Source organism: Nipponia nippon, unplaced genomic scaffold, assembly GCF_047370975.1.
Source record: "Nipponia nippon isolate SJK-2023a ecotype South Korea unplaced genomic scaffold, ASM4737097v1 scaffold_23, whole genome shotgun sequence".
NCBI lineage: Eukaryota > Metazoa > Chordata > Aves > Pelecaniformes > Threskiornithidae > Nipponia > Nipponia nippon.
Window position 1 is genome coordinate 5325125 of NW_028262340.1, and position 12699 is coordinate 5337823.

Consider the following 12699-nt stretch of genomic DNA (forward strand, 5'->3'; position numbering starts at 1 on the left):
ACGGCTGGCGTTGGGCTCGCCTTTCCCCCGTCTGCCGCCCCTTCGTGTCCGTGGGAGAGGGGGTGTCCGTGGGGTGGGAAAGGGGGTGTCCGTGGGTGGGAGAGGGGCTCTCGCTGGGGCAGGAGCAGATTTCCCTGTGGGGTAGTTGAGGGGGGTGTCTGCAGGTCTCCCTGTGGTCTCTCCCCGTGAATCTCCCGTGGGTCTCTTCCCGTGGGTCTCCCCATGGCTCTTTCCCTGTGGGTCTCCCTGTGGATATCTCCCTGTGGGTGTCGCCGTGGGTCTCCCTGTGGGCACCTGCATGGCTCTCCCCACGGCTCTGTCCCTATGAGTCTCTCCCCGTGGCTGTCCCCGTGGATCTCCCCGTGGGTGTCTCCCCGTGACTCTCCCGGGGGCCTCGCCCCGTGGGTCTCCCCGTGGGTGTCTCCCCGTGTCTCTCCCCGTGGGTCCCCCCGCGGGGCGGCCCCAGCCCGGGCCGCTCCTCCAGCGCCGCCGATCCCGCGCTGTCCGCCAGGGGGCAGCACCGCCCCGCCGGGCCGCGGGGGACGCCTCTCTCGGTCGCGCTCCCGCCCGCCGCCGCTGACCGGAAGGGGCGGAGCGGCGGCGGCGGCGGCCAGGCCCAGGTGAGCGGGGGCCGCCCGGGGCTCGCTCCGGCTCCGGCTGCGGCTGCGGCTGCGGCTCCGGCTGCGGGGGAGCCCCGCGGGGGGCCGGGCGGGGGTCCCGGCGCGGCCCAGGCGGGTTCTGATTCCCTGTGGTTCAGTGCTGAGGTCCCGCTGCGGCCCGCCCGCTGCGGCCTTGCCCGCCGGAGCCTCGCCTGGGCGCTGCCAGGCGGCAGGCCTCGGGGGCCGGGCCCGGCTTGTGACCGCCGCCTTTCGCCCCCTGCCAGGCGCAGCCCCCGGCGCCATGTGGTCCGTGCTCTGGGCCGCCGTGCGCTCCAAGGCCCCGTACGTCACCTTCCCGGTGGCCTTCGTGGTGGGGCTGGTGGGCTACCACCTGGAGTGGTTCCTCCGCGGCGACCCCCCGCCCACGGCCGAGGAGGAGAAGAGCATCTCGGAGCAGCGGGAGGATCGCAAGCTGCAGGAGATCGCGGGCAAGGACCTGACCAAGGTGGTGAGCCTGAAGGACAAGCTGGAGTTCGCCCCTCGGGCCGTGCTGAACAGGAATCGTCCGGAAAAGAGTTAATAAAGTTGTTTGGGCAGACGTGGTGCCCTGGAGCGACTGTCCCCGGGGCTGGGGCCGGCTACCGGAGGGCTGTGTCCCTGGGGACTCCCCTGTCACCTGCACGTCTTCCACCAGCCTCCCTCCTGCAGCAGGCCGTACCTGGGCAATACGCGGTGCCTACTGCTGCTCGGCACCCTCCCGGGGCCCTCCGCAGGGTCAGGGTTTGCACTCCAGACGCAGCACCCGGACCTCCTTTGTGGCAGAGCAGGCAGGGAGCCATGCTTTGGAGGTGGGCCGTGTCTGAAACTCATCGGCTGTCGGTCTGTCCTGGCCCCTGAACCACAAAACCCTCTCAGCCTGGTTCCACCCACGTCTCTTTAGGTTTGGTTTCTTCCATGGTGCGAAGATAGAAGAAACTTGGACCTGAGTGACATGGTGTCGGGGTCAGGCTAACCACCTGTGGCAGGAGGACCTGCCATCCTGCGTACAGCTCTCCCGTGGCTCTTTGTGAACCCCGACCACAGCACCACGCTACCGCGTTACACCCACGGGAGCCTGAGCAGTGGTGGAGATCTCTGGGGAGCCCCTCTCTGCGTCATTCCCAGGCTTCGCAGCGGGGAAGGGGGAGGTGGAAGTCCTGGCCCTGCTTCCGTCATGGAGCTCCGAGCGTGGTGGTGGCTTTTGGCTGGCCTGTAGAGAATGGGGAGATCTCTGCCCTGTACGGGAACAGCCAGAATAAACTTCTGTCAGTCCTTGGGCCTCTGTGTCTTCTGCGTCAGCACCTGGCCCTAACCCTGGCTCAGAGCATGTGCCTGCTCTTGGTGTTTTCAAGAAGCAGCCCCTTCTACAATGGGAGAAATGCCAGTGTTGTCCCTGGCCGGGCACCGACCTTGGGGCCTGGCAACAGGGTGGCGGGCAGGAAGGAGGGGGAGGCACCACAATCCCAGCCCGTGCTGTGGTTGTGCCTCCCTCCCAGCTCCCCTAGCCACGTCATCTGCTTCCCTTCGACCTCCTTATCTAGACAAGAAGGGCTGTGGCAGCGCTGGGTGGGGTCCCAGGGGACGGGGGGGGTCCTGCTGGGCTGCTGAGCAGGGCGGCGTGTGGCGGGAGAGGCTGGCAGTGAGCACTGGGGACCAGTGGCCGGTGTCCCCCCCAGCCTCCGGCATCATTGGCACAGGAGGACCAAACCCCGGCAAGAGCGGCCCGAGCAGGGCCAGCTGGTAACCGTGCTGCCATGCTCTGCCGGCAGCATGCCGGGGCCGTAGCCGGGGTTATCGCTGCCTCCTGCCTTGTTTTTTCCCCTGGTGCCTGAGCGAGGCCTCGCTGCTGCCCCAGCCCGGCCTTCCCCTCCCGGGGACGATAAATCTGTCGTGTCTGGTGCAAAGCCCTGAGGTCAGCAGCCAGTTCAGCATTTCGCATCATTCCGTCCCGCTTCCTCGGGGCCAGCTCCTGCCCCGCTGACAGCTTTACTGCTGGCGCTGCCCAGCTGTGTTTACCTTCCAACCTGCTGTCCTTGGGCTGGATCGCTGCCCTCCGGCCGGGCTCACGGCCCGGCACTGCCAGGAACTCACAGGTCTTTGCCATCGCGGTGCGCAAGGGCAGCCAAGGCTGGGCTGGAAGGTGCTGGAGGAGTCTAGGCGCGATGCAAAGTCTGTCCCAGCCCTGCCCCACTGCCGCCTCCTGCACTAGGGCTCACAGCACCTCTCCTGCCAGTGCCCCAGTCCCCCTGGCAGGCTGGCACTGTCCCCTGAGCTGGCCCCTGCCCTTGACCTCTTGCTTTCCCAGCCTGGCTGCAGGGCGATGCTGGGTGACAGCTGTTCCCTATTGTGTGCCAGGGTGGGAAAGGTCCCGTCCCTTCCCCCAGCCGGGACCAGCCGAACCCAGCTCGGAAACGTCTTCCGAAATGCCTTTGTTCACCCTGTGACGGAGCAGCTCCCTTGGCTGTTTATAGCCCATTGATCTGCCTGTTCCCAGGGCCGGCCGGGCACAATCGGGCTTTGTCGGGGCCTCGCTGCCTTGTTTCCTCCCCTGGGCCCACGCGGTGTCGAGCGGGGGGGCTGCTCCAGCCCTCGGGAAGGGCTGAGCCCCAACAGTGGCTGTGCGGGCACTGATGGCACCTGGCCGGGCAGCCCCTGCCCTGCTCCTGCCGCAGCTGCCTTGCTGGTCCCGCCGCGTTTCCAGCTGCTTTCCGTGTGTCTGGGGATTCCCATCCGTCCCCATGGCAGACGCCGGCATTGCTGTGGGGCCGTGGTTCCCCGCAGGCACTGGGGCAGGGGTGAAGCCACTTCCAGGAGACTGGTTGCCTTTCTCCTAAACCCTCAGTGTCATAAACCCACCCTTCCTCCCATTGAATCCCAACAATGTGCTGCCTGGAAAGCGCCGGCTGGACAAGAATAGGAGCCGGCAAGGACTCGGGGCTGGGTGCGCAGCCACGGTGGCTCACGAAGAGCAAGAGGAAGCTTTGTTGAATAAACCATTACGGCAAAAGACTGGCTTCCCGAGCCTACACACAACTGCTCAAGCGCAAGTCCTTGCTCTGGTCTAGCACATTTGTAATCCAGCTGTTCCCAGCACAGCCCAGCCAGACACTGCAGTGGGAGCGTACCAAGGAGCCGTGCCAGCAGCGCATCCGGGGCTGTACAAGGGGGGAGCCTGTCCCCAGGCAGGGAGTCCCACGCCTGGCCTGGAGGCTGACGTTTTGCAGGAGAGCAAAATGGGCTTGTCCGGCTTTGGGGAAGTCCCTGTGGCCGGGGCCGGCTGCGGCTGCACTGTGCCACAGAGCAGGGATCGAATCTGGCAGCTGCAGAAGTGCTGCCTGTCCCTGCCCAGCCCGTGGTGGCCGTGCCCCAGGCGAGCCAGCTGCTGTGCTCTTGGCACGGCCCTGCTGCCTTGCTTCTTCCTTGCCGGCTCCGAGGGCGGCTGCAGCTCCTGGGCTGACCCTCTGCCCTGCCCGGGGCTGGGTTTGCTCCCGGGGGGGGTCCATTGCCAACAGCTTGTGAGAGGAGCAGGTGGTGGATTCCGGATGCAGGGAGCGAGCCGGAGCCATGGTGGGGCCAGGCTGCGCCCCAGCTGCTGTGCAGGCACGGGTGGGGGAGGGCCCACTGGCTGCTCAGCACGGCTCAGCACAGCTCGGCACACCTGGACGGCTGCAGCGGACGTCCGGTTAGCTCAGAGCAGGGATGCACCGGCTGTGCGGGGCTGGGGACGCTGTGTCCCTGTGCTGGCACAAGCGCTGCTCAGAGCCATCGGTCCTTTCCTCAAGGCCCGGAGCAATGATGCTTTGGGACAGAGAGGAGCAGTGCGGGGTGCTGGAGGGGGGGACCTGGGGCCCACAGAGACTCACACTCCTGTGTCCCATCCTGGAGCAATGCAGTCACCCCAGGACGCCCAAGACATGCATGCACCCGGGCTGCGCTGGAGAGCAAATGGCGTATCCCCCCCGCACGTCCCCCGCAGCCCCTGGGGACGCCCACTCCCTGCCGCGGCCAGCCAAGGCTGTTTTCCCAGGCTCTAGTTTTGCCCTTTCCCCGAGCGCAGCCGAGTCCTTTCCCAGCCGCCTCGTCTCGCCTCTTCCCCCCGTGGCCCCATGGCACAGGTCTGCCCTGCTGGGCGCGATGGCTCCTTTCTACGGCTGGCAAAAGCCCTGAAATGCTGTGCGAGAGGAGCAGCTCTGCTCTACACTGAGATACATCCCCAAGCCCTGGCCAGGGACAGCTACACTGGGACACGTTCTCTTCCCACTCGGCATCGCCTCTACTTGCAACCCCAGCTCAGGGCTGAATCCCAACAGCCAGCACCCCAGGGCCACTGTGGCTCCTTGCTTTTAGGCAACATCGACCTCCCCACGCCAAGAAAACCCCCCAGCTATGAGGGCAGCAGCCTCTGCCCTCCTGGTGCTGCACCGAGACGATGCCCTGAGTCGCTGGCAGGGGCAGGACCCAAACTGGGGTGGGCATGGGGTGCCGAGCGCTGCGGTCCCATTGCCTCCGCACAAGGAAGCGGCCGGAGGGGAGCGACAATGTCAGGATGCGGGAAGTCGTCGGGGCTATTGAGCGCGTTTCCTCCCGCCCACGGTTCTCACACGGGGCCACATTGTCTGCCATGCCCGCGCGTGGAGGGCTAAATATAACCTCGCGCCGCAGACGGGCTGGGGAGGAAGGGAGCTGTTTGGAGCTTGCTTTTTCTTCATTGTGCGCTGTTGGCAGTGGCGCTGATAAGGGCAGGATTGTACTGGGTTTGGTGTTGCCTTGCTGGTGGGTGCTGCAGGCAGGGGTGCCGGGGCTCCGAGTCCGTGCCTGGCCCAGGAGGATGCTCCTGCCTGTGCCCACTCCCACAAAGGGGCTGCGGGAAATGGGGGGCTGTGGGCAGAGCCCTGGGCACAGACAGGACCCCAGCGGGATGAGGGGACCATGCAGTGGCCCTGGCTGGCATCCCCCTGCCCAGCCCTCTACTCTTCCTCCTCTCTCAGCTGTGATTTGGCTCTCGCCATGGCTCTTCCTGCTAGCGCGTCGGATTTAGACATTTGCTATTTTCTGTACACTAGGAAGACTTAAAAATACACTCCGTGGTTCTCGGCCAGCGCCTTGGGCAGAGCCTTGCAGGCGCGACACACTGTAGCAGCCCTCACTGCTCCTCTTCCCCAGCCCAGAGCAGGGTAGTGCAGGGGGAGCCCAGTACAGACTGGTCCTAACTGGGGGGAGGGCAGGAACCTCCCTGCAAACCTGTGGCCGTGGAGCAGAGTCACTGGCCCAGGGTCCTGGGGGCTGTGGCTGGTGTTAGACCAGCATCCCCAGCAGGAATTGGGGTCCCAGGACTGGCAGAGCCGCCCCAAAGCCTTTCCTGACTCAGGGGGTGCTGCAAGCAGCCACCCCCTCACTCCCAGCATCCTCCCGAACCGCTGGCGAGCAGCGGGGGGGGGGGGGGTGCACAGTGGTGCTGGCCATGCACCCAAGGGACACCCCACTCCTGTGCACGTCCAGCCTCAGGCTGTTGGCTGTCAGGTGCGCATCCATCTGTCCACCTCTCTCCCTCTTCCTTTTGCTCCTTCAGACACGTCACATCCTTCTCTGGGCACTCGCTTTCTTCCAGGAGCTGAGGATGCAGGAGCAGCCCCATGGTGCTGCCTGCACCCTGCCGAGGAAGGCAGCCTGGCTCCTGTGCCACAGCACAGCACAGGCAGGCAGCTCTTGCTCGCCGAGTTAGTTCTGGGGTCTGCGGCTGCGCCTTGGAAAGTACATCCAGCCTTGGGTTGGGATAAACCCCACAGGGTGCTCAGGTGGGGTACAAAAGCTGCCCTCCCCCAAACCCATGCTGAGGGCAATGCCGGCGTGGGGCTCACACCCTGAGTGGCCACGGGAACAGCCCCACGGCGCTCCCACCCCATGGCCGTACCCAGGGAGCTGCTGCCGTCCTGGCTGGGCGGCTGTGGTGGGTCCTGGTGCCTGCTTATCACAGCACATACCTGGGGCTGTGCTTGCTGCCCGTTATCCCGGAGCTGGACCCAGAGCTGGGTCTCAGGGGTGCCCATGGTAAGACCCTCACCGCAGCCCCCAGGCTGCCCGTGCCACCACAGGGCTCAGCATCGTGGTACGGCACCGGGCGTTGGAGCAGCGAGTGCTGTTCCCAGAAAAAGACCGGAGGGGCCTGTTTACTCAGGAGGGAGCGCAGAGGTGTGAGAAAGGCCGTGCGTGTCTGGCTGGCCGCTATCTGTCCCCGGGCTGTGCCAAAAGGGCTTCGCCAGGCCATCCTGCACCCTTATCAGCTGCAAACTTTTATTTGCCTAAGGGCCGTCCTCCCGCCTTCTGGGGGGCTGTTGCCAGCACCGGCCCCCGCTGCCGCCCCCTCCCCGGCCCCGCTGCTCAGGTGAGCCCCTCGCTGTTGTTGTTGGCCTGTGCTGCGGGCAGGTCCCGGTGGCGCGGGGTCACACCGGCTGCCCCGAGCCACCTTGTCACAACACGGGAACAATAGCGGGACCAGAGCCGTGTTTGCGCAGCACCCGCGGCTGGGCACCGTGTCCAGGCAAGGGGGCTCTCAGCCGTCTTGTTTTCCACCTTGCAGGGCTGTTCGGAAAAGCGTGATGCTCCCCCAGTGCCAACAAAAATATCAGCCCAGGAGAGGGGAGGCGAGTGGGGGAGCGCTGCCGGCGGGTAAACATGCGGCACGGCTGCACCGTTACCTTTCACACGGGCGTTTCCTCCCGGCTGAGCGTGCCGGGCTGCTCTCCCCAGAAAGCTGCAGAGCTGCGGGGCTTTGCAGCTCTGCTGATGCCTGGTGAGCCCTGGGCTGGGGTCTCCCATTGGACTGGGATGCCCCAGGGGGTCCCCACTGGGCAGCAGTGGGAGCAGGGCAGGGTCCGTCCAGAGGAGATCTGCCCCAGTATCCTCACGGAGGGCACAGGGGAGGGCTGAGAGCTAGTAGTGTGCGCCCCAGACCCCCACCCCAGGGGGTTTTACCCCCATCATCCCCCGCAGGGAAGGGAGCCGAGGGCAGACTCGGCCGCCAGCCCAGACTCTGCACCAAGGGCAGCACAGCCGGGTGCCTCCCTCTCCGCTTCCTCCAGTGGCCGATGGCAGTGATATCGCCCCATATCACCCATATTTCATTTTCTCCAGGGTATTTTTAGTCTGTCCCACCCTCACTGAAGAGGCCCTCGGCAGAGAGCAGGCTCTGCCCTGGGCTGGCTTGGCTGGAGAAACTAAACAACAGCCCCAGCCACATTGTGTGCCTTTATCTGCGGCTCACTTCCACCTATTATGCAGTTGCGAGCAGCTCCACGGCCTCTGTTGGGTTTATCTGCAGCAGAGCCAGGACAGAGATGCTGGCTGCAGGGCCGAGCTCTGCTTTGAGCCACCCAGAGCCTGTACCACGATGGCCCTGTGACAGCCCCTGGGCTGAAGCTGGGCTCAAGGGGACAGGAGATTATCGCAGGGAGGGCTGTGCTTTCAGTGGGTGAGTGGCACCCAGCAGCACAACTGGAGCTCAGAGGGTGCCCACGCTCACCCCACCACCCACGGGACAGCAGCTTCCCTCTCCCTTGGCCCCAAACCCTTACCCACCCTCCCCAAGGCAGCGGCGTGAAGCACAGTCACACCAGACATCACCTTTTTCACTCCTCCAACTTTATTGAACAAGATGCAACACTGAGTCTGTCGGGGGGAAAGGAAACAGCACTGAGGGCAGCGCCCACATCCCACGCTTGTGTCTCGGTCACGCAGGACCCACAGTCCCTCAGGCACAGCAGGACCTCCCCTTTCATAGCATCAGCGGGCTGGGGAAGTCGGGGCAACTGTTCTCATGAGAGCCGTTGGTTCTTTGGTGTCCCCCCAGCACCTCAGCCCACAGCAGGAGACGACTAGTGCAAAGTAATAAAACGAATAATCCGCCAAACCAGCCGTTGCTAGGCTAATTCCTCCCCAAAACCCACAGGGCTCAAGGATGCGTGGCCCAGGTTGGACACAGCTCCCCAGATCCCCTGCACAACTGCACCTTTAAGGCAGAAAGCTCCGTGCTCAGGCCAGCAGGTTAAAAATAACTTAGAGACACACATCACATGGGAAAGGGCCCAGGGCCAGGAGGCGGGGGGGCTCGCGCTCCCGGGGCACCCGAGCGGTGACCCCACAGCCATTGGGATCAGCTGGTCACCACAGAGCCCCAGCTGCGAGCTGCTGCTGGCTTAAGCCCGCCGTGCCCCATGGGGAAGGGGCAGCTTCTGCAGCAAACCCTGGGCAGGAGCCGCTGGCTCCCTGCCGGGATCACAGGATGAGGATGATGGTGGCCGGGACCCATCAGGCAGCGCTGCCCCAGCCCAGTTCCCCCCAGCCCTCCCGGGCTCAGCCCGCTCCGCACGGAGGCTGGAGGCGAGTGGCTTCCCACGGCCGCACGCCTGGCTCTCATACTGGCGGGGGCTCCAGCAAGCTCCAGGGTCCGGCTGAGCCGCGGCTCCCGAGGAGCAGCAGCCTCCCGCCACGGCCCCGGGGACAGCCTGTTCCCAGCCACATGGCCCCAGGGATTTCTCCCTTTCCCACGGCGTAGCACGCGGGACACGCCGTCCCGGGGAACTTTCTGCAGTTTCCTTCCTTGCAGGGTCTGTGGGGAAAAGAGGAGAGCGCGGAGGCTCCAGGGCAGCACTCAGCCCCACTCCTGAGCATCACGTCCCAGGGGCAGGCAGGTCTCCGCGGGCACAGCCTCCGGAGGGGGAGCCTGTCCATAAGGCACAGCACCAGGCAGGAGGCAGCTGCCTGCCCGCGGCCAGCACCTTTGCAGGCAGGAGGGACTGAGGGAGGTCCCCCCGGCCGGCCGGGGCCAGCCCGGCACTAGACATACTGCTTTTTGGAGGCTGAGCTCCCAGGCCGGCTGCACAGCTTCTCCTCCAGGGCGGGAGCTTCAGCAGCCCTGGGGGCATAGGGGTCCGACAGGGGCCTGTTGCCGCTGCTCAGTGCCAGGTTCTCCTCGTTGTGGAAGTTGGCCCAGTTCTGCTCGCTGGAGAGCTTGTTGTAGGCCTGGTAGGGCGGCGTGTGGCTCTCAGCCATGGGCAGGAAGGGGTAGTGCTTGGGCGGGTAGGGACCCGAGACCATGTCGTCGGCAAAGGCGTCCCGGCTCGGGCCAGCTGGCACTGACACCTTCTTGATGTTGCTAATCAGGTTCTTGCAGCAGAGGTGGAAAAGCTCCAGGAGGTTCAGGATTAAGGAGATCAGGCCCATCACCAGCATGAAGATGATGAAGATGCTCTTCTCAGTGGGGCGGGAGATGAAGCAGTCCACCTGATGGGGGCAGGGGTCCCTCTTGCACACATAGCGGGGCACCATGGAGAAGCCGTACAGGTACCACTGGCCAACGAGGAAGCCAGCCTCAAAGATGCTCTTGCAAATCACACTGATGATGTACGTCCACATCAGCGCCCCTCGAATCTTGAGCCGCCCGTCCTCCGTCATGTAGATCTTGGACATCTTCTTCTCCACAGCTGCCAGAGCCTGCTCAATCTTCGGGTCCTTGCTGTGGATAGCCCGAAGCTCGCTCTCCTGTTGCTTCAGCTTCTCCTCCCTCCGGGAGAGATAGACAACGTGGCCGAGGTAAATCAGGGTTGGGGTGCTGACAAAGAGGAACTGGAGCACCCAGTAACGGATATGGGAGATGGGGAAGGCTTTATCATAGCAGACGTTGGTGCAGCCTGGCTGCTTGGTATTGCACACGAAATCCGACTGCTCGTCCCCCCACACGGATTCCCCGGCCAAGCCCAGAATGAGGATGCGGAAGATGAAGAGCACGGTGAGCCAGATCTTCCCGATCACGGTCGAGTGCTCCTGGACTTGGTCCAGAAGTTTCTCCAGGAAACCCCAGTCACCCATCTTCTAGGGAGCCTCGTGCCTCTGCCAGCAGAGAGGGGAGGGGAGCCAAGTCAATCCTCTGTTTCCACGCTGGAAAGCACAGGACAGACAGGGCTACCCAAACCCAGGCTTTCTCAGGACACGGCTGCTCTGCAGAGGGTCCCAGCAAACCCACTGAGGAACATCCCGCACCCGGGGGAGGGAGCCAGGCAGGATTTCTGAGCCCAGGAGTGCTCCTCCTATGCCCCACTGCCCAGTGCAGAAACATGGGGCTGGGGGAGAAGAGGCAGCGCAGGGATTCACCTCCCCCAGCAGCACCCAGCCCACAGCGCCCATGGCTCTTGGCTGTCCCGGCCTCCAAGGACTCAGCCCGCAGCGAAGGGCTCCCTGGCCGGCTGGTTTGGGGCTGCCCTGGGAGGTCGGGGCCACAGCACCCAGAGAGGGGACACGGCAGGAGCTCCCTGGAGCAGCCCAGATTTGCCTCTCCTACAGCCCGCTGCCCCGGCTTCACTGAAGGACAGCAAGCAGCAGGGGCACGGGAGGGGAAGCGCAAACCCCCGGGGTACAGCAGCCACCCCAATGCCCATTCAGGGCTCACCCCAAACTGAAGGGACAGTCCCCAGCCAGCTCCCTTGCTGTGGGGCGATGGCACCCCAGCCCCTGCGCGCTCCCCCTTGCCCAGGGCTTTCCCCGGCCTGGGGACCCCCGAGCCCACTCACCACACACCCGATGCCGCTCCGGGGACCCCGGGGTGCCTCGGCCTCACCCACGGCTGCCGGCGAGCCCGGCCCGCATCCCCCCACGGGAGCTCAGCCCCGCGGCCCGGCCGGGAGAGAAGAAGCGGCCGTAGCCCTGGCTCCTAATTAACCTCTGCCAATTAAGCAGGCAGAGGTGCCAGCTGGGCCGTTAAAGCGACACGAGCTGCGGTGGGGCGAGGGGATGCCCCGAAGCAGATGGCGGGTGCAAGCAGCGAAGGGTGCCCCGAAGCAGACGGCGGGTGCCAGATGCGGGGGTGCCCCCAAGCCCCGAGCGGTGCCCGGTGGCCCCGAGCGGTGCCCGCTGCCCCGCGGGAGCCGCAGCCGCCGGGGGTCCGGGGGGCCGCTCACTCACCTCCGCCGCACCGGGCAGCTCCCGCCTGGCTCGGGCCGCGCTGGGTGTGAGCGGCCGGGCCGGGCCGGGCGGCTCAGGCCGTGCGGGGCCCGGGGGAGCCGGGGGAGGAGCGCGGGCAGGAAACCGGGGGCCGGGGCTTAGCGCCGTGCCGTGCCGCAGGTGTGCGGGGCCGCCCCGTCCCCCTGCCCCCGCCGAGGGGGCGGCCCCGGCGGGGCGGGGCGGGGGCGGGGGTCCGCGGAGCACCGCCCGGCCGGGACCCCCGGGGACGGCCGGGACCCCCGGGGACGGCCGGGGCCGAAGCCGGTGGGGGGCGGCGGAGAGCCCGGGTGTCCCTGCCCGCTCGTCCCTGCCGAGCTGCGGGAACGGCCCGGTGGCCGGCACCGCCCGGCGCCCGGCAGCCCCCGCTGTGGCCGGGGCTCCGCCGCCGGGACAAAGCCGCTGAGTGCCCGGGGTGCCCGGACCCTGCCCACGCGTGGGACCCTCATCAAGTCACCCCAAAGTCACTTTTGGTCCCCGCATCGCGGGCGGGGCACCAGGGGCGGCAGGGCCGGGGAGGTGCCGGCCACCTCGGCGGGGTGTCCCCGCGGGTGCTCCGTCCCCTCCCCGCCGCGGCCCGGCCGCTGCTGCGGCGCCCGGCGGGTCCCGCCGCGGGTCGGTGCGGCGCGGCGGGCGCTGGGTGGTGCTGGAGCCACACCGGAGCCCGGCGCTGCCCCGGCCCCGCGTCCCCCGCCGGCTCCGGGGCTGAGCTGCGCTGGGGAGCCAGGGGCTGCGACCCGCCACCGGGTTTTAAGCGGAGCTTTGCTGTCGGGGGGCTCAGATGAGGTCCCTCCCCAGGAAAGGGGACAGCAGGTGGGCAGATGCTGACATTTTATGCACAGGCTTAAGTCCTGCTGGCTTCAGGGGGGCAAAACCCCTGCGTGGCCCCCCCCTCACTGTCCTGCAGTGGCTGCAAAGGGCTGGCACACTTGGCATGGGCTGCGTGGGGCTAGCCGGGGGCGGCGGGTTTGGGTTTGGGCTAGCAAAACCAGAAACTAGGCCAGTCTGCACACACATCCAGGAGCTGCCGCCTCTCCTGCACCGAGACGTGGCATTTCCTCCTCACAGACAG

General features: G+C 66.3%; 2 protein-coding genes across 4 annotated transcripts; one reads left to right on the plus strand and one right to left on the minus strand.

Moving 5' to 3' along the window:
* The first annotated feature begins 572 nt into the window (after positions 1-572).
* On the plus strand, positions 573-1910 carry SMIM12 (small integral membrane protein 12). Its single transcript, XM_087760925.1, has 2 exons — positions 573-620; positions 884-1910. The coding sequence occupies exon 2, from the start codon at positions 901-903 to the stop codon at positions 1177-1179; it is 279 nt and encodes a 92-aa protein (XP_087617051.1). The 5' UTR covers positions 573-620; positions 884-900; the 3' UTR covers positions 1180-1910.
* A 6356-nt stretch (positions 1911-8266) lies between these two features.
* Positions 8267-11750, minus strand: GJA4 (gap junction protein alpha 4). 3 transcript variants are annotated; one of them, XM_087760814.1, is made up of 2 exons: positions 11592-11750; positions 8267-10523 (listed from the first exon to the last, which is right to left on the minus strand). In XM_087760814.1, exon 2 carries the CDS (start codon positions 10500-10502, stop codon positions 9471-9473), a length of 1032 nt encoding a protein of 343 aa, XP_087616940.1. In that variant the 5' UTR covers positions 10503-10523; positions 11592-11750; the 3' UTR covers positions 8267-9470. The 3 variants fall into 3 exon arrangements, with proteins under 3 accessions (XP_087616940.1, XP_087616942.1, XP_087616941.1); XM_087760816.1 differs by lacking the exon at positions 11592-11750 and adding an exon at positions 11208-11470; XM_087760815.1 differs by lacking the exon at positions 11592-11750 and adding an exon at positions 11201-11470.
* Between the last annotated feature and the right edge of the window lie 949 nt (positions 11751-12699).